Genomic DNA, 21051 nt, shown 5'->3' with positions numbered 1-21051 from the left:
TGCCATCCATCATTGGAATTTGGAACAATAATGATACATTGAAAATAAGTATTCATCCCAAGTTTCCTTTCCTCCTCACAAATTCCTTCAGCTCCAATATCTCTTCAGTAAATTAATAGTATTTTGCTCTTAGTCTTTTTGGAAACAAGCCAAGGAAAGAGAAGGCACCAGCGGCAGCTGCCACAAACCCAATGGTACTTATTGCTCGGTTGGCCTATAAGGAAACAGGAAACAAACAAAAACACATCTTATTCTAAAAGCATCTCAGTGTCCTAAACCCCAGCTTTAGCTTGTTTCCTAAACTGAAGACCCATTTTAATGTACAATGGATGAATTCAAAACTCAGTGCAAAATTAAAATTCTGTATGCTGATGAAATAAATTTGTAATTATTATAATTATGACAAAGATAGAAATACACATAGGTAGAGATCCCTCATTTTTTTTTTTTTTCTAAGAAGATGCTGGGAGTAGGAGTTTATGTATTATTTTAGTTTTGCTGTGTTGGGTCTTCGTTTCTGTGCAAGAGCTTTCTCTAGTTGTGGCAAGTGGGGGCCACTCTTCATCGCGGTGCGCGGGCCTCTCACTATCGCGGCCTCTCTTGTTGCGGAGCACAGGCTCCAGACACGTAGGCTCAGTAGTTGCGGCTCACGGGCCTAGTTGCTCCATGGCATGTGGGATTCTCCCAGACCAGGGCTCGAACCTGTGTCCCCTGCATTAGCAGGCAGATTCTCAACCACTGCGCCACCAGGGAAGCCCGAGATTCCTCATATTTTTATAGCTTCTGAGAGTTTACAAACTCATTATGCCACAATTCCTAATAATTGTCATAGTAACCCTGGGAGGTAGCATTACTCCTGTTTTGTAAAACTTGAGAAGTTAAAAGTGATTTGCCCGAGGGAGGTCGTACCACCAGGATGTTTAGATATAGTTTAGTCTTGAACCATGTGTTCTCCCCCTATGAAACCCCCTAAACACATACTGGTTTGGTTGATTCTATATCAAGGTGAATATCCTGTGTGTGTGTGTGTGTGTGTGTGTGTGTGTGTGTGTGTGTGTGTGTGTATTGGTTGAGGGGTGTAGACATGATAAGAAAGTGGGAGCACTCATTCAAGAAGTCTGTTAAAAAGATGACAGCATTTGGATGGACCTGTATGTGTGTGTGTGTGTGTGTGTGTGTGTGTGTGTGTGTGTGTTCCTTGACTTCATGTCTGTTAGGAAAATAATTCAGGGATGTGACTTGAGCTCAATGCCTATAGGCTCTTATTTGGTAGATACACTTTCTATTCTGATAAACAAACTTCAAGAGAAGTCAATACTGATGATAACTATCATGTCAAAAAGTAATTTCTCATGTAGACAAATGAAAATAAACCACTCTCAAGCTCCACTGTCCATAAAGGAGCTCAGACATTTATATCTTTCAGGGTATTAATCATCATCATGATGACGGAACTGATGAATATTCATGGTTTCATGGCACTCAACTAATATCGCCTTCCATCTGCAGTGCAATTTTATGACCCAAAGGTCACATTCAGATACTTCAGAGTCATCAGGTATTCTGAAAACAACAGTTATTCTCTGGGAGCTAAGAATCGGGCTTTCAAATAAAGCAAAACATTTTTCCTAAATTACTCTGGAGACCAGCCCCAGTGCTGGAAACTGTGACCCAGCTCACACTGGAGCATGCCCTCTGTCTAACCCACAGCCCTCCACCACAGAGCCTGCCACCCCCATATGCCACATAATGTTCCCTCCCTAACTGTGGGTTCCCTATGGGGAACAGGCAGCATGGGTTCTAGCCAGGACAGAAGCACAATGGCAAGAGTATTCACTTCATTACATCATCCTGTGGTCTGTAGGGACGAGGCCTATAATTATAACTCCCTGCTCTGTTACCATCCCCAGTTGCCAAAGAGAATGACACTGGTAAACAACTGAAAAATCCTATTTTAGTTTACAATTCTAATTTAATGTATTTGGTTAGTTGGATATTTCTTTTATCTGTAATTTTTAATTAGTTGCTACCTAAGTTGCTTCCCAGGAGAGAGTCAGAATTCACTATAGCATAGAGCTACCCACATAGCTCATGGGGAGCAAAAAAGGGCTGGGAGATACAAGATACCAGACAAAATTCCAAAGAGGGGCAGAATCAATAATCAGACAGGGAGTAAGGATTATAAACCAAGCCCAAACCTCATGCAATTCCTGGCAGATGCTGAGATTCCAAGGAGGGCTGATTCAGGAAAATATGGCAGGCAATGCAAAAACAGGAAGGTGCAATTGGTGTCTTTAAACAGAGACATCAAATGGCAGCAGAGGACAGCCCTGGGAAAATGGCAGGACCCTGTGGGTGGGGTGGCCCCAGCTAGATGCAGTCCTAACTCACTGGGTATCTTTCAGCCACTAGAAACATAACATGTGAGAGAAATCCCATAAATCTAAGAGACCTGGGGAGGGGACAGACAACTTAATACTAACTCAAAATCCCCTGAGATTGCACAGGCAAGATACAATTATAATAAAGCCACTTCCAGCATGCAGTTTCCCAAATCCCAAACATTTATTTTTTTCAAGTTGCATTCTAAATGGAAAAAGCACATGTAATTTGGACAATCCCTTAGAGTTATGTGTAATGGGATCTGACCTGCAAGATTATAAAATCCCAGGATTTTTGTGGTGAAACAGCATGAACAAGAGCTTTTACTTCATGGCTGATTCAGGATTATAAGATCCCCAAATCCTATCCTGCACATTTCATCCTTTATAGGGCTTTCGGGGTGGGGGGGGCATGGTAAACAACCCATTCTGAGGATCTATATATACATGCCCAGTGAAATATTAGCTATAACTGAAGCAGCTGGGTCCAGATATCAGTTTAGCTGGGTCACAGATGACTGTAGGGGTTATCAAAATCCCTCTTCCCCCAAGACTCTAAGGCTGCAGTGCTATGCAAAGAAACACAGTCAGGGTGTACTGTCTGTCAGCTTGTCCAGGCCCATCCAAGGATGTTGCTATCTTCCACAAAGATAGACACATTTTAGTAACTTGTTTAGACTCGAACAGTGAGAAATGTTGATTTTAGGAATTTGTAAAAATAAGGAAAAGACAAGCCACAGGCTGGAAGAAAACATTGGTGAAAGGCATATTTGATAAAAGATTGTTTTCCAAAATATTCTAAGAACTCTTAAAACTCAACAATATGAAAACAAGCAAGCAACACAATTAAAATTGGGCTGAAGATCTCAAGAGACACATCACTAAATGTGATATGCAGAGAGTAAATAAGACATGAAAAGATGTCCAACAACATACATATTTAAGGAATTGCAAATTAAAACAGTGGAGATACAACCATGTACCTATCAGAATGGCTAACCTCCAAAACGCTGACAGTGCCAAATGCTAAAGATTTGGAGCAACAGGAGCTCTTGTTCATTGCTGGTGGGAATTCAAAATGGTACAGCCACTTTGGAAGACAGCTGGGCAGCTTCTTACAAAACTAAACATACTCTTACCGTATGATCCAACAATCATAAAACTTGGTGTTTATCCAAATGAGTCAAAAATTAACATCCACAGAAGACCTACATGCAAATGTTTCCAGCAGCTTTTTTTTCATAATTACCAAAACTGGGAAGCAGCCAAGATGTCCTTCAGTAGGTGACTGGAAAAATAAACTGTGGTGCATCCAGACAAGGGCATATTATTCAGCGATAAAGAGAAATGAGCAACAAAACCATGAAAAGACATGGAAGAATTTTAAGTGCATATTGCTTAGTATGATTTCAACTATATGACATTCTGGGAAAGATAAACTACAGGGCAGTAAAAAAAAAAAAATCAGTGGTTGCCAGAGATTTAGAGAAAGAGGGAATGATTAAGCAGAGTATACAAGATGTCATACACAGTTGTCAAAACCAACAGAATTTACAACATAAAGAGTGAACCCTTATGTTAACTATTTTAGGGGAAGAAAATTTTTTCCTTTACCCATAACAAGTTCTCAGCTGAGGCTCTGTAATAAGAGGAAAGCAAACAGAAGTTTATTAACATGCATATCTCATATACTCATGGGAGAAATTCAGGGAAGAGTAACTCAAAGAGAGAGAATAAACAAAACACAACGTTAGTAAAAGGAAAGGAATCATAAAGATCAGAGCAGAAATAAATGAAATAGAAACAAAGAAAACAATAGCAAAGATCAATGAAACTAAAAGCTGGTTCTTTGAGAAGATAAACAAAATTGTAAACCTTTAGCCAGACTCATCAAGAAAAAGAGGAAGAGGACTCAAATCAATAAAATTAGAAATGAAAAAGGAGAGTTACAATGGACACCACAGAAATACAAAGCATCATAAGAGACTACTACAAGCAACACTATGCTAATAAAATGGGCAACCTGGAAGAAATGGACAAATTCTTCGAAAGGTATAACCTTCCAAGACTGAACCAGGAAGAAATAGAAAATATGAACAGACCAACCACAAGTAATGAAATTGAAACTGTGATTAAAAATCTTCCAACAAACAAAAGTCCAGGACCAGATGGCTTCACAGGTGAATTCTATCAAACATTTAGAGAAGAGCTAACACCTATCATTCTCAAACTTTTCCAAAAAATTGCAGAGGAAGGAACACTCCCAAACTCATTCTACAAGGCCACCATCACCCTGATATCAAAACCAGACAAAGATAATGCAAAAAAGAAAATTACAGACCAATATCACTGATGAATATAGATGCAAAAATCCCCAACAAAATACTAGCAAACAGAATCCAACAACACATTAAAAGGAGCATACACCATGATCAAGTGGGATTTATCCCAGGGATGCAAGGATTCTTCAATATACCCAAATCAATCAGTGTGATACACCACATTAACAAATTGAAGAAGAAAAACCATATGATCATCTCACTAGATACAGAAAAAGCTTTCAACAAAATTCAACACCGATTTATGATAAAAACTCTCCAGAAAGTGAGCATAGAGGGAACCTACCTCAACAAAATAAAGGCCATATATGACAAACCCACAGCAAACATCATTCTCAATGGTGAAAAACTGAAAGCATTTCCTCTAAGATCAGGAAGAAGACAAGGATGTCCATTCTCGCCACTATTATTCAACATAGTTTTGGAAGTCCTAGCCATGCAATCAGAGAAGAAAAGAAATAAAAGGAATACAAATTGGAAAAGAAGAAGTAAAATCATCACTGTTTGCAGATGACATGATACTATACATAGAGAATCCTAAAGATGCCACCAGAAAACTACTAGAGCTAATCAATGAATTTGGTAAAGTAGCAGGATACAAAATTAATGCACAGAAATCTCTTGCATTCCTATACACTAACAGCAAAAGATCAGAAAAAGAAATTAAGGAAACAATCCCCTTCACCATTGCAATGAAAAGAATAAAATAACTAGGAATAAACCTATCTAAGGAGGTAAAAGACCTGTACTCAGAAAACTATAAGACAGTGATGAAAGAAATCAAAGATGACACAAACAGGGGCTTCCCTGGTGGTGCAGTGGTTGAGAATCTGCCTGCCAATGCAGGGGACACGGGTTCGAGCCCTGGTCTGGGAAGATCCCACATGCCGTGGAGCAACTAGGCCCATGAGCCACAACGACTGACCCTGCGCGTCTGGAGCTCGTGCTTTGCAACAAGAGAGGCCGCGACAGTGAGAGGCCCGCAGCCACGATGAAGAGTGGCCCCTGCTCGCCGCAACTAGAGAAAGCCCACACACAGAAACAAAGACCCAACACAGCCAAAAATAAAAATAAATAAATAAATAAAATTTAAAAATTTAAAAAAAAATGACACAGACAGATGGAGAGATATACCATGTTCTTGGATTAGAAGAATCAGTATTGTGAAAATGACTATACTACCCAAAGCAATCTACAGATTCAATGCAATCCCTATCAAATTACCAATGGCATTTTTTACAGAAATGGAACAAAAAATCTTAAAATTTGTATGGAGACACAAAAGACCCCGAATAGCCAAAGCAATCTTGCGGGAAAAAAACAGAGCTGGAGGAATCAGACTCCCTGACTTCAGCCTACACTACAAAGCTACAGTAATCAAGACAATATGGTACTGGCACAAAAACAGAAATATAGATCAATGGAACAGGATAGAAAGCCCACAGATAAACCCACGCACCTATGGTCAACTAATCTATGACAAAGGAGGCAAGGATATACAATGGAGAAAAGACAGCCTCTTCAATAAGTGGTGCTGGGAAAACTGGACAACTACATGTAAAAGAATGAAATTAAAACACTCCCTAACACCATACACAAAAATAAACTCAAAATGGATTAGAGACCTAAATGTAAGACCAGACACTATAAAACTCTTACAGGAAAACCTAGGAAGAACATTCTTTGACATAAATCACAGCAAGATCCTTTTTGACCCACCTCCTGGAGAGATGGAAATAAAAACAAAAATAAACAAATGGGACCTAATGAAACTTAAAAGCTTTTGCACAGCAAAGGAAACCATAAACAAGATGAAAAGACAACCCTCAGAATGGGAGAAAATATTTGCAAACGAATCAACGGACAAAGGATTAATCTCCAAAGTATATAAACAGTTCATGCAGCTCAATAATAAAAAAACAAACAACCCAATCAGAAATGGGCAGAAGATCTAAACAGACATCTCTCCAAAGAAGACATACAGATGGCCAAGAGGCACATGAAAAGCTACTCAACATTACTGGTTATTAGAGACATGCAAATCAAAACTACAATGAGGGGCTTCCCTGGTGGCGCAGTGGTGGGGAGTCCGCCTGCCGATGCAGCGGACACGGGTTTGTGCCCCAGTCCGGGAGGATCCCACATGCCGCCGAGCGGCTGGGCCCGTGGGCCGTGGCCGCTGAGCCTGCACGTCCGGAGCCTGTGCTCCGCAATGGGAGAGGCCGCAAGAGTGAGAGGCCCGCGTATCAAAAAAAAAAAAAAAAAACTACAATGAGGTATCACCTCACACTGGTTAGAATGGGCATCATCAGGAAATCTACAAACAACAAATGCTAGAGAGGGTGTGGAGAAAAGGGAACCCTCCTGCACTGTTGGTGGGAATGTAAATTGATACAGCTACTTTGGAGGACAGTATGCAGGTTCCCTAAAAAACTAAAAATAGAATTACCATATGACCCAGCAATCCCAGTACTGGGCATATACCCAGAGAAAACCATAATTCAAAAAGACACATGCACCCTAGTGTTTATTGCAGCAGTATTTACAATAGCCAGGTCATGGAAGCAACCTAAATGCCCACTGACAGACAAACGGATAAAGAAGATGTGTTACATATATGCAGTGGAATATTAGCCATAAAAAGGAACGAAACTGGGTCATTTGTAGAGATGTGGATGGACTTAGAGACTGTCATACAGAGTGAAGTAAGTCAGAAAGAGAAAAGCAAATATCGTATATGAACACATATATGTGGAATCTAGAAAAATGGGACAGATTAACTGGTTTGCAATGCAGAAATAGAGACACAGATGTAGAGAACAAACGTATGGACGCCAAGCGGGGAGAGCGGCAGGGCGTGGTGGTGGTGGGCTGAATTGGCAGATTGGGATTGACATATATACACTAATATGTATAAAATACATAACTAAGAACCTGCTGTATAAAAATAAATAAATAAAATAAGACACAAAGAATTCAGGCTTATATAGCATCTTCAACAAAGAACAATAAATGTGTAGAGAAATGACAGGACACAGGAAAGTGGTTCGCCTTCCAAGGGCAACAGTCTGTGGGAAGGTAAACGTACAGGAAACTAATGGTAAACAGAGGCTTGTATGTAGTTTGTTATGTAGATACCTCCAGTGCCCTCTCTAGGCTGATAAGCATCTTAAATTAACCACTGGTTGTCCCTGATGATGAACTTCTGTCCTTCCTGGTAGAGTGGGGAGGAGGAGCACCTTTGAAAATTTATGTCCTGCTTTTAGGCAAATAGGGGGAGGGCAGAGAGCTTTTCTTGTAACCGCTTCTACTCAGGTGTCTCTCAATTGCTCAAAATAATCCTTATGCCAAAGTGACATATTTGGGGGTGGCATATTCTGGTTTCCTTCACTATGGACTCTGGCTGATAAGGATGTACCAATGTTGGTTCATCTTTTGTAACAAATATACCACACTGCTGTAGGATGTTGACAGTGGGGAAGGATACATTTATGTGTGTGGGAGGGGGAGTATGTGGGAACTCTATACTTTCAGCTCAATTTTGCTGTGAATTTAAAACTACTCTAAAAAGTAAAGTCCATTAATTTTTTTAAAAATACAGAAAAGTACAAAGAAGAAAAAGATGGGGCCACAATCCTTCCACCTTTCTAACCTTTTTATGTATTTATAGTTTTTTAAATTGGGGGAAATACACAGCCATTTCCCAAGGATACTGTTCTATGCTCAAGACCCCTAAGCCTTAAAGGGACCCTGGAAAACAAATCTAATATTAGTTATTATTAGTACTAACACTAATAATTATTGATAGAAATAAAAATAACAATTCGAGTGCTGTAGTTTCTTAGATCAAGAGAATTTTACTGAAGAGTGTCAACAAAGATCTATAAAATTGCTAAAATACTGAAATTAAAAGTAGTCTATGAAAGTACACTTTTTATTGGGATGAATAATATGTAACGGAGTATGCTAAGAGACTTTAAAAATCTCTTACAATCTATAAAACAACCTCGCTTTATAGATTAGGAAACTGATAAACAATGTGTCCAAAGTCATCCAGCTATGAAGTGGCGAAGATGGGGCTCTAGCTCAGATCAGCAGAATTCCAAAGCTTAGGTGTGTCCTTAAGGCTGTCACTACACCATCTTCATCAGAACCTGCTAAAGAACAGTTCTATTAGTTGTTAAAAAAATGGTTACTTTTTCATGGGTCTTGATCTGGGTATGAAAGGTGGAAAGATGATAGATTACAAGTGAGAGTCAAAGCAAAAAGATGGCTCTAATTCCTTTTGATTTAGCCACATTAAAAAAAAAATACTGATTGAGTGCAGTGGACAACTTTGTCATTAACAAACTGTATTTCTTAGCCATACCACTACTTTTCAATGCAAAGGTGAGCTGAAACTTGTGTGCACATCCTCTGGGTTTTGGATCAGAAGCAATTTATTGCTACATGTGAATAGAACATTCATTATGGTAATGTACTTCCTAATAAAAATGAATTTCCAACTAAATTACTTCTTAATAAAAACAAATGTATCTTTTCATTATGTTCCATCTCCCATTTTCCCAAGCTTTCGTGAGCAGGATTGTAACTTCATTCCTCAGAATAGACATTTATATAACAGATCCACCATTTAAAGATACTGGAAGCCTTTATATATTCATTTTCTCACACCACTTTAATAAATCGTTAGGTTAAAACATCAATGATGGAATTGGATTGGTGGGAAGATAGGTAGGGAAAGGGCATGCTTTTAGTGAGGAATCCAACATACTACCTAATAGTGATGGTAAATAACAAAACTATAAGCTACTCCCTCTGGTGGGGGAAGTCCTCCACCAGGGACTTCCCTGGTGGCACAGTGGATAGGACTCCAAGCTCCCAATGCAGGGGGCCAGGGTTCAATCCCTGGTCAGGGAACTAGATCCCACATGCATACTGCAACTAAGAGTTCGCATGGCACAACTAAGGAGCCCTGGAGCCACAACTAAGGAGCCTGCCTGCTGCAACTAAGACCCCGCGCAACCAAAAAATAAATAAATAATTTTTTTAAAAGTCAATTAATTCACTGAAAATCCTCCAAAAGCTCAATGAATCAAAGGATCTCCTCAAAAGCACAACATTTATTTGAAACTAGCATTGCAAGGAAACAGAAGACATCTACAAAGCCACCAAGCTATGGCATCAGTTAGCCTCTTTCAGCTAATGGAAAAGAATCTCACTATTACCATCTATGTTTTCGGCAAATGAACTCCCACTCAAAAATGTCAGCATTCTTTTCAGCATATTTTTTTCAGTATATAAAATTACTGATTTAATTGCTGTATGGTGGGGTAATGGGAAAAAATACCGAAGGACAGAGGGCAATAAGAATGACAGAAAGCTATGGTCTTCACTCTGCTTCAAGTCCCTTCTAACCCAAATTCATGATACGAATGTTCTAGTCTCAGTGTGGTCATGAAATTGCTGCATGACCTTGGGCAACTCGATTCCCTCCTTTGTCCTTCAGTGTTCTCATATTTTCTTGTTCTTTTCCATCTGGCCTGAAAACTTGATCATAGTCAGTAGCTATTATTTTCCCAATGTAAGAAACTTCCATTTCTCCTAGAGAAAACTCACCTGCTCTGAAACTCCTTCTCCATAGCGGAGCAAAGTCACAAAATGCTCACAGTTGTTGACAAGTAAGTCATACTCCACCTCCTGTCCAGCAACAAACTCTGACCGCTGCATGACTTCTTCCACGGGGAGTGGTGGGTATGTTCCATCGTATTTATTGTTTATTCTGTATGTGTCATTTCCCACAACATCCTTCAAAAGCTGCATCTTCACCAGGGCTTTTCTGCTGAATACAGACTTGGCGCTTGTAAACGATGCAGAAGTGCCATCGTCTATAAGGAGAATTCTGGTTAGCAAGATATAGCGACCCAGCCCAGTGAACTCCATAGCCATCCTAACTTATCCTCAAACCAGAAACCATTTAAGCTTACTAACAGTAAACCCTCATTCTCTAATTTATCACTAACATTTGTTCAATACTATATGAGTGAGAATATAAGAAAACTTTTTGAAAATCTATACCTACCTATCTTTTTGAAAATTTATAGAACAAATTGGGTGTGAAAACTCTACCTATTTTTGAGGAATAAGTTCTCTATCAATTGATTATTATTAGGGATCTTGACATGTTTCCAACAAAGTACAGATAAGATCATTGCCCCCTTTTTCTATGATGCAGTCTATTTTTCAGCATTTGAACTCTTCCAAACTAATACCATTGGGCTTAGCAGTAGCGCATTATGATTAGTGCTCTTGTCCCGCATCTAAGCAGCACTCCTTACACCCAGCTCTGTTTTTACACTTGTTCTTTTAATTAGGCTTCACTTTGAAACCTGCAGGGGACCCCAGTCTTCTGAGGGGTCAGCTGGCGTCAGGCTGGGGCCCTGCCTTGTTTTGCTAGTTCCTTCAGCCAAGAAACTAAGTCCTAAAACTAAACCTAATGTAGTAGGCACTGTCAACTCTATGTGGCCCCTAGCTGCGCCCTACCCACCTGTCACAATTCCCCATGCCCTACCACTCCATCTTACTGCCTCTATTAGTAAGCATTGGTCTAGACTGCCTGGAACCTCTGTGTCCTGGCGTGCCGTAGTCAGCACCTGAGGCATCTGATTCCTTAGTGTTCGGCTTTAACACCAGGCCCTAGGCCCTCTCCATCTGCCCGAGACTGCTATGCTTGGCCATTGTTCAAGTAAACCATGAGATGAAGGGTCTCTGTATAACCAGTGTTATGACACTTTTCCTTTCAGTTATGACTAAAAGCAAACATTTTTTTCCACTCCTCTTTTTTTCTCTCCTCCAAAATCCTTTTCATTGGAGCAGCATTTCCAGTTAATTATCTTACACGTTAAAAGTTCTTACACATTACAAGTTCATAGGACACATATATTCTAGTTAGAATTATTCAATTTTTTTTTTGACTAGTTTGATGTAATCAATTTACCGATGAGAAAATCAAAGCTTGGAGAGATAAACTGGCTTGTGGAACATCCCACAAGTAGTTAACAGAAACAGGAATTTAACTTCAGTCTACAGGATCAAAGCTCAGTGCTTGAACCACATTAAGATGGAGCTTAAGGCGGGAAAAAAGAAAACAGCACAAAAACCTCATATTATTTTCCAAATGTGAAAACTGCAGAGATAATGTAAAGAATTGCTTAGTGTTAATTATCAGACTCTACAGAATGAATGGCTCTATATCATAAATGTCATTTTATTTGTCACTTCCAATATTCTAGAACAAGAGGCAAATAGCTCAAAATCTTGCAAAAATCACTTCATTAACAGTTCTCAGAAGCTCTCAAGATAGTAAGACTTAGGCCTATAAACACTTCTTTATAAAGGTATCTTGAGGAAAAATTATTCTAGGCTATTTGTTATTTGCATACATTTTTAAAAATAATTTGTGCTCATTTCTAAACCTGTAGAAAATACAGAAAAATACAGCATAAACACATAAATAAATATAAACCACCTATTATCCTGCCACTCAGAAATAACTATTATTATTATTTTGATGTATTTGTACTGTCTTTTATTATCACTTGTATATGTGTGTGTATATGTTTGCGTTAACATGTATGTGTGTGTATATGATTTCCTTGCAAACCAGGTACCATATTACACAATGCACTTTAATCTGGAATTTTCCAATAGCTATCATACAAGATCATCTTTCATGCAATTAAAGATGTCCAGAAATGATTTTTAGCTGTTAAAGTATTATTGTTTTAGTCTACTGAGCACCCCATCTTACCACTGCTTCTTCCTTTCTGGAAAAGACTCTAGGCCAGTCATACTATCCTATTCCTGCACACAGTTATGGTTCAGAGATGGACATGGGACCCACACCAGACAATTAGAGTCATTCTCCATGATTTTTCTAACTGCAATGGGCAGGAAGTAACTCTCTCCTGTGGGTCACAAGCCTGTAAGGATGAGAGCCTAAGAATGCTTATGGTCATCAGCTCAGCTTCTTAGACATAGCCTGGGATAATGAAGACAATATATAGAAAAAGAATGCAGATGTGGGATGGAGAATTTTGATAGTGTTCAATCCCCTAGATCCGGGCATCCCTGAGGCCAGCACCATCTCTACTCTTTCTGTAGTTGCCTTCACTGAAGCAATGAATTTGCCATTTTGTTTAAGTGAATTTGAATTTATGTTACTTGCAACTAAAAAATTCTGCCAGGCCTTCCCTGGTGGCGCAGTGGTTGAGAGTCTGCCTGCCGATACAGGGGACACGGGTTCATGCCCCGGTCCGGGAAGATCCCACATGCCACGGAGAGGCTGGGCCTGTGAGCCATGGCCGCTGACCCTGCACGTCCGGAGCCTGTGCTCCGCAACGGGAGAGGCCACAACAGTGAGAGGCCCGCATACCGCAAAAAAAATTCTGCCAGACACAGATACCTAATATCTTGTGGCTAAATCATAATTCACTTAACCATTCCCTTGCTGGCCATTGATCCATTCTGTTTTTTAAACCATTATAAATGAGATAGAAGTGAACATTCTCATACGCAAATATTAAATTAGTATCTCTAAAAGTATTTCCCAAGAATAGATTCATAGAGGTAAAATTACAGGGTCAGAGCATATAAACTCCTTTAAGACTCTTAGCACATATTGTTAAATTGTTTTTGCGAACAATTTTATCAACTTATATTTCTGTCAACAGTATCCCTGTGTTCATTTCATTATACCTTTATCAACAGATTATCATTTTTTTAAATTTTGCTAATGTGAGAGGCACAAAATCTGTCATTTTATTTTATAATTCCTAGATGACTGAAAAGCTGAAACCTTTAAAAATGGGTATTGTATTTTTGTCTTCCACAGACTGTTCACAATCTTTTACCCATTTGTTTGTTGGGATTTGGGTGTTCGCTGCTGTTCCCTCAGCTTAAGGAACTCTTTCCCCAAATATCACGTGCTGGGTTTCTTCACCTCTTTCAAGTTGTGTCTCAAATGTTACTTTCTCATGAGATTTCCCTGACCAGTTAATTTAAAACTGCAGCAGCCACAACTCCCCAGCACTTCCTATCCTGCTTCTATGATTTTCTCCATTATCACTTATCTCTAATCTAACATTACTTTCTGTATTTTGTTCATGCTCCCTCTCTCGGGCTTGCTCTCTCCCTCTCTCCCTCTCTCCCCCTCTCCCTCTCTCTCTGTCTCTGTCTCCCTCTCTCTCTCCACTAGAATGTAAGCTCCACTGTGTAGGGACTGGCTTATGTATCCCTAGCATTTAGAATAGCCTTTGGCACATACTGGAAAATCTATAAATAATGCTGAATGAATTGAAATAATCTATTTGTATTACATATAAAGACATTGTGACTCTTGTCATGTTTGTGGCAAATATTTTCCCCAGCTGATTATTTACTTTTTAACTGTGTTTTTTTAATCCAGGGGTTTAAAATTTTAATGTTAATTGGCTTTTGTGATTTTTTCAATGCCACTTTAGTCTTAGAAGGTCCTTCTGTAAACCTAGATCCGTTGGATTTATCTACTTTCTACATTTTATTTCTAGTCTGTTTTATTTTATGATTTTGTTCATGATCCCTTCTTGTAACAAGAAAACTAAAAAGCTCCCAGGAGCTTCTGGAAACAAACCTTACCTAGAGGTGCTATGTTGATAACATACCCATCACCCAAGTACAGTGCCCAGTGTTGATAGCCAGGACGAAACACTTCAATCAAATCACCTGGCTGAGGGTTGCCAGGATAGTTCAAACTAAAGCAATCATTAAACGCCATCTGCAACGACAGACACAAAGAAGATCTAGCTGATATGACTTGGCAAAAGAAAATCAGTTCAAGGCTTCTATAGAAACATGGCAATACAGAATTTATTGGATTGCATTCCTTACTAAATACTTAGATTCACACCACTGTCCTTTTCTTTCAATGATTCCTATATGGAATTATGTGTGCACATGTGGACAAGTGGAGAAAGAATTTCTCTACCATTGCTTAATTTTCTATAGCAATGCTTCTCATACTGATTAACCCCAGGGCTCCTTTATTATAATAAGCATTTCATGATAATATCTGTTTTACTATGTAAATGTTCAGTTCATGACTACACAAAAAATATAATAAAGCACTTAGCATGAAAAAAGTCAGGATTCAGAAGCAGAAGATCAGAAGTCTTTCAGCCTTTCATATAGTGACTTAGTAAAATCAAAAAGAGGTCTGGGTGTTCACTTTCTGTGCAAAAGTATACTTTATCCTGCAAAACTTACTCTGTGATTTAAGCGGACACAAGCTCCAGGCTCAGATGAGTGTCCAGTCAGATATTCAGGCATACTGTAGGACACAGGACCTTTCTTCCTTGTGCTGAACTGTGCTGTGCAGACCCAGGCACACTGGCCTCCACCTGAAACCATATACAAGTCCCCATGTCCCTGTCCTTTGAAGAAAAAAGGCTTTTGCTTTAGTCTTCCAGGCTTCCCCTGAGTCTTAAAAGGCTGGCTCAAGAGTTAATGATTAGGAAAGGTGAAGAAGTAGAAAAAAAGAATAGCTGCTGGGTGGGGAAATTTAGACTATAAATCAGCCAGAGAGCGGAGTCACCAAACTTCCAGTTCCCTGAAATATATAGATAAGTATCTGACACACATTCCTAAGTTGTTTTTATAGGAAGCAGAACCCCATCAGGTGAAAACTACTGACTTCAAGCACATAGACACAGACTGGTTGAAACCAGAAGATTAATGATGCTTGAAACTTCACCTTGATGCCAACCAAGCCGAGAATTGAGCACAAGCTGATCACACACCCTGTGGCCCCTCCCTCACCTTGCCTTTAAAAACCCTTCCCTGAAAGCCATTGGGGAGTTCAGAACTTTTGAGCATGAGCTGCCCATTCTTCTTGCTCGGCAACCTGCGATAAATGCTGTACTTTCCTTCACCACAACCCAGTGTCAACAGGTTGGCTTTGCTGCATGTCAGGCAAGGGGACCCAAATCCAGGTTCGATAACACACCCACTAAATATCAGTAAGCACCCTTTGTCATTGTGACAACCACAAACACTCCCACAGATTTCCACCACTCCCCAACTGCCCCACTTACTGTCTGATTCCTCATTTCTGATTCCCAAAACAGTGCAAGGTGGTTGATGCAGAAGGGGGACAACTTGGAAGGTTGGGAAGTTCATCATATTGATGGGTATGTCTGAAAATTCACAGTTTGGTGAATTTTTTTCCTTTTAAGTCAGTACTTTTCAGAAAGAACACATAAGTCTCTGATGGTTGATTTTTATGGAACATTACATTTCCTATGTACAGCATCCAAGTAGAATGACTCAGTAAGAGGAAGTTATGTACATTCATTGATAATCAAAAGGAGATTTCATGTTACATCCATGTTGAATATCTAATTGACAACAGAGTATTCCTCTGCATCTCTCACTCTAATGTAGATACATATACTCATTTACAAAATAAACCCAAGTGCCAGAAAGGGAAACTTCCAAATCATCTAAATTATAATTATAATAGCATACGCAAAGAGCTTGGGGATACAGACTATCATTTTCCTGGCACACTAAAAGTCTTTTTTACAACAATTAATATTGGGAGGGTGTTTTCCCAAGTATTTGTATGCCATCTGTTGAAAACTTCAATCATCATACTGTCACAGAAATGAGGCCAAATGCAAACTGTCCATCTGTTGAAAAATAACTATTAAAACAACTTTATGGAAACTATTAAGTCTAACCACCCTCTCAAATATGTTTGAGTCTTATTAATATGGCAGTTCACAATTTGGCCACATGGGCACTAAAAGGAAAAATAGATACTATACTATGATATAAACAAACACATTTCCCATGAAAAGGAAGCAGCAAGCACACACAGCTGCCTGTTAGCATTCAGAGACCTAGCCAAGCTTACAATAATAACCACCATTTGAACAGAAAGTACTTTGTAGTGTAACGTGTTTTTTCAAGTGCACTATTCAATTAACCCTAATTCATTTTTTAAAAATCTACCATGATTTGAGTTTATTATGTTATTATCCCATTTTACAGCTACAAAGTGATATTAGCAAATGCCAACCTTTTTAAAATACTCCCTGAAACACTTGTATTATAAAATACGGAGGGAAAAATAACTACCCTAGGTGTGAGAGACATGAGCTCTTGTTTCAGGTCTTCTCCATGCTAGTTCTGTCACTTTGGGACTTAAATGTAAAATATAAAATTATAAAACATAGAGGAAAAAATACGTAGGAGAAAATCCTCAGGATTTAGGGTAAACGAAGAGTTCTTAGACTTGACACCAAAAGTATTATTCGTAAAAGGAAAAACTGACAAATTGGATGTCCTCAAAATTCAAAACTTTTGCAGCACAAAAGACCCTATTAAAAGGACAAAAAGACAAGCTACAGAGCAGGAGAAAATTTTTGAAAACTACTAATCCAAGAAAGGACCAATATCAGGAACATACAAAGAACTCTCAAAACTTAACAATTAAGAAGCAAAGAATACAATTAGAACTTGAGCAAAGGACACAATGACACCTTTCATCAAAGAAGAGCCGCAGATGTCAAGCCATGTTAAACATCACTGGCTATTAGGGATATTTAGATTAAAACCATGATAGCATTACATACCTATCACAATAGCTAAATTAAAAAATTGTGACCAGAGAAAATGCTGGCAAGAATGTGGAGTCACTGGATCACTCATTCACCACTGTTGATAATATAAAATGTTGCAGTCACTCAAAGCAGTCTGGAAATTCCTTTAAAAACTTACCTTGTAACTAAAATATGGTCCAGCAATTGCACTCCTAGGCATTTATCCCAGAGACTGAAGACATTAAAGACTTATATTTGCACAAAAACCTGTACATGAATGTTTATAGCATAATAGGCCAAAACTGGAAGCAACCCAGATGACCTTCCATGGGTGAACAGTAAACGATTTGTGGTACACCCATACCATGGAACACTACTTCTAAGGAATAAAAAAGAACAAACTATTAATAAATGCAACAACACAACCAAGGATGAATCTCTAGAGAACTGTGCTGAGTGAAAAAAGCCAGTGACATGACATGTTATATATGTGACTCCATCTATACAACATTTTGACATGACCGAGCTATAGAAACAGAGAACTAATAATGGTTGCCAGGGGTTAAGGAAGTGGTAAGAAGGAAGTGGGTGTGGCTATAAAAAGGCAACATATGAAAGATGCTAGGGGTGGTGGAATGCTCTGCCTCTCCATGTGGTCCATGTCAATAACCTGTTTGTGATACTGCAGTGGGGTTTTGCAAGACGTTACCACTGGGGAAAACCCGGCAAAGGTACAAGGGATCTCTCTGTATTACTTCTTACAACTGCATGTGAATCTACAATTAGCTCAAAATAAAAATCTTTAATGAAAAAAAAAAAAGATCAATGTATTTTTTTCCCCTGCAGAGCATAGAAGAAGACCAATATGGGGAAGTTACAATGAGGCAACTTTTAGCTGTATACGAGGAGAATTTCTCTTTTACTGAAAGTGATCCAACAATGGAATGGAGCACCTTGTACAGATATCAGTCTCTGGCACTGGGAAGGTTTAAACACAGTCACAGTTGATAAAAATAAGATTTCCAGGGGGCCGGGGGGAGGCGCTGGTAAGGTGAGGAGGCCTTCCGAGGTCCCTTTCACCTCTAGTGTTCATCTCATTCTATTTCCCAGAAACTGTGCAATCCTCAAATCAACAGCACAAAGTAGATATAATTATTTCCCCCATTTTAAATATGAGGAACCTGACGTTCACAGCAGTTCAGGGACTCGTCCGAAGTTACACAGTGGGAAAGGGCAGAATGCACATCTGGACTCAGATCAGCCTACATCCAAGGTCAGCTCCTCATCCTTAAATGCTTGTCCCCGTGTGCACTATACCTCCTCCCTTGCTGACCTTTCTGCAGCCCTTCTTGCACGCTGTGAGACTGGATAACAGTTGTGAGCTGATGACTACAATCACCTTTTTAGAGATGAGGAAACTGAGACTCAGATGAATTAAGTATCAGAACTAAAAGTCACACAGGTAGTAACTGACAGAACTAGAATTCAATCCCAGGTCTGTCTGCTTGTTCCAGACTGCATGCTCCTTCCTTACTCCACTGATTAACATCACTAGCCAAAGGAATTGCTACTAAACGATATTTCATCTTTTCCCCCTTCTCAAACATTCATTAGATAGAGAAGCTGCAAAAGCATACAGAATGTATATTTCATAAGACGACACAGGAAGTTTTTAAACATTCATACGTGGAACCAGTGAGTAATAGGAAGTGGAGCCTTGGGGAACCCCTGCTCTTCTGCAGGGGAGGTGTCAAGATGAGAAGCTTCTAGAAGCGTTTAGAAGGTTCCCAGACTCATCATACCTTAGGGAAATGGCTAAAACCTGTCTGCTTGGGTAATTTGATTTACATGGACATCTACCCATTCCATTCAAGTGCAAGTGTGCTATGTAGTGCTTCATGAACATGATAATACAGAACCAATTACAGATACATTTGTAAGTCCTCTGCTGAAATCTTTGTGTGTCACCTTTAAGGTAAAAGTACTTCATTTTAACAGTTCGTCTGCACAGAATGGTCTGACTAGTTTACAATAAAGAGTGTCTGTAATCTTTGTACAAGAAACTTCCTGTTTCGTGCCAAAACAAGCTTCCTTGTTTATAGCTCCTGGTTGGTCCCCCGGGATGCATCAGAAGAAATAACGGCCCCCCTGCACAGATAGGGACAGGCTGATTAACTGCTGCTTGTGTCCCTGGGGCGACCTGTGTTACAAGAATACTAAGAGCACTTTTTCACAAACTACTCCCGAGGATGCTATTGGCAGTCTGAAACATAAGCACGGGCTGTCCCTACAGTCTAACAGTCTCCCAATTCAGTTTGGACCATTTCCCACTAAAGCTGCATTTTTTTCATCCATAGCCCTGCCACACTGAGATGGCTCCATGAAGCCCTAGGCTCCCAGAGCGGCTAATTCACAGACCCTCAGAGCTGCCAGTATCCTTGCTCCCACATCCTCTCCCTACAGCTGAGGGTTCCAACTCCCAGCCAAATGAACCATCCTCAGCCATTGCCCCCTCATTCCTAGCTTGGAATCCCTCCGTGGATCCCCCTGTCAACTCCAAATCTCGCTCCCTCTGTAATCTTGGACTCCTTATTCATCCCTACGTTCTAGGCAAACCAAACCATTATTCCTCACTCTCACCTGGAGTTATGTTGCTAATACCGAAGAAACTTCTACCTGGAATGCGCTGCCCATTTCCAAATGACCCACTCTTAAGGATCCAGATCAGATGTCACCTCCTCCCCAAGGTCCACCTCCTCTCAGCCACAAGTGACATCTCCTTCCGAGCTACCACTACTCCTTTATCTCTCTAATGCCCACTGCGTTTGCTACCCCTGCGTGAGTTACTGACGTCTGGGGAATTTTCTCTTCTGCTCCACGTGGAGGGCTGGTTCCTGTTTATCTCTACACCTGCAGTTTGCTGCAGAGTGGCTGTCACAAGTAACTGCCCAGGGAATGTTTAATAAATGAAGGAACTAGGATCCCGAGCCCAGGGAGGCCAGAGCGGCTGGGCTTTTCCAGCACACAAATTACATTAATAGTCCTGAATGCCACAGTGATATCACCATTCATAGTTCCCAAACTTAATATATTATAATAATAAATACTTATTATTCATACTCATTTCAGTGAGGACGGTGGATACAAGGCCTTAGTAAGCAAGACGAGGTCCAGTCCTGGTACTGCCACTTGATAGCTGTGTCACACGGGAAAGCAAGTCTCTCTTTCCCCCATGGACTCTGTTCTCCCACTTGCAAGAAAAGAAAAAGGGCGGGGGGCGAGGGGGGAGGAGGGACATAGGTTAAATGAGAAGCTCTCTACTGGTCCCTGGGGCTCTCTCGTCTGAGAGCCGGTTCAGCAAGGCTGTCGGGGTCCTAGAGGTCCTCCCTCCCCCTCCCCAGTACACCTCACTCTGAAGCCTGGGTTGTTCTCCCCACCGGCGGCAGCGGCGAGGGTCCTGGGGTCGCGCCGGCCACGCCGCTGTTGCCCCTCCAGCTACCGGCCGGGGGTCCACTCCATCTGCGCCCGGGGGAGGGCACGGCGGCAGCGGCGTACTGCCGGTAGCCAAGGCCGGCCTCCGGCGCCAACGCCACCCCGCCGCGCGGAAAGGCCCTGGCGCTCCGACGCTGCAGCGCAAGCTCGCTGCTCCTGCCGCCCGGGCCGGGCTGCGCCACCGCCTGGTGACCCTCC

At 40.4% G+C, this 21051-nt stretch overlaps 1 protein-coding gene across 2 annotated transcripts; it reads right to left on the bottom strand.

The window, feature by feature from the left end:
* On the bottom strand, positions 1–20782 carry PLAAT1 (phospholipase A and acyltransferase 1). 2 transcript variants are annotated; one of them, XM_065876893.1, is made up of 4 exons: positions 20768–20782; positions 14396–14534; positions 10340–10608; positions 1–214 (listed from the first exon to the last, which is right to left on the bottom strand). In XM_065876893.1, exons 2-4 carry the CDS (start codon positions 14532–14534, stop codon positions 113–115), a joined length of 510 nt encoding a protein of 169 aa, XP_065732965.1. In that variant the 5' UTR covers positions 20768–20782; the 3' UTR covers positions 1–112. The 2 variants fall into 2 exon arrangements, with proteins under 2 accessions (XP_065732965.1, XP_065732964.1); XM_065876892.1 differs by lacking the exon at positions 20768–20782 and adding an exon at positions 15023–15085.
* Positions 20783–21051: the final 269 nt, after the last annotated feature.

The sequence above is a fragment of the Phocoena phocoena genome, chromosome 4 (genome assembly GCF_963924675.1).
Source record: "Phocoena phocoena chromosome 4, mPhoPho1.1, whole genome shotgun sequence".
NCBI classification, from domain to species: Eukaryota; Metazoa; Chordata; class Mammalia; order Artiodactyla; family Phocoenidae; genus Phocoena; species Phocoena phocoena.
Note: the sequence above shows the minus strand (reverse complement) of the source record. Positions and strands in the feature narration are given on the sequence as shown.

What these genes read in the sequence shown, in the direction of transcription:
- PLAAT1 (XM_065876892.1), bottom strand. Translation starts at nt 15,085, where the DNA reads ATGCCTGAATATCTGACTGGACACTCATCTGAGCCTGGAGCTTGTGTC. An exon ending in TATCAACATAGCACCTCTAG is followed by an intron (nt 10,609 to 14,395) that starts GTAAGGTTTGTT and finishes TTCTCCTTATAG; the next exon opens with ACGATGGCACTTCTGCATCG. An exon ending in GAGAAGGAGTTTCAGAGCAG is followed by an intron (nt 215 to 10,339) that starts GTGAGTTTTCTC and finishes GTTTCCTTATAG; the next exon opens with GCCAACCGAGCAATAAGTAC.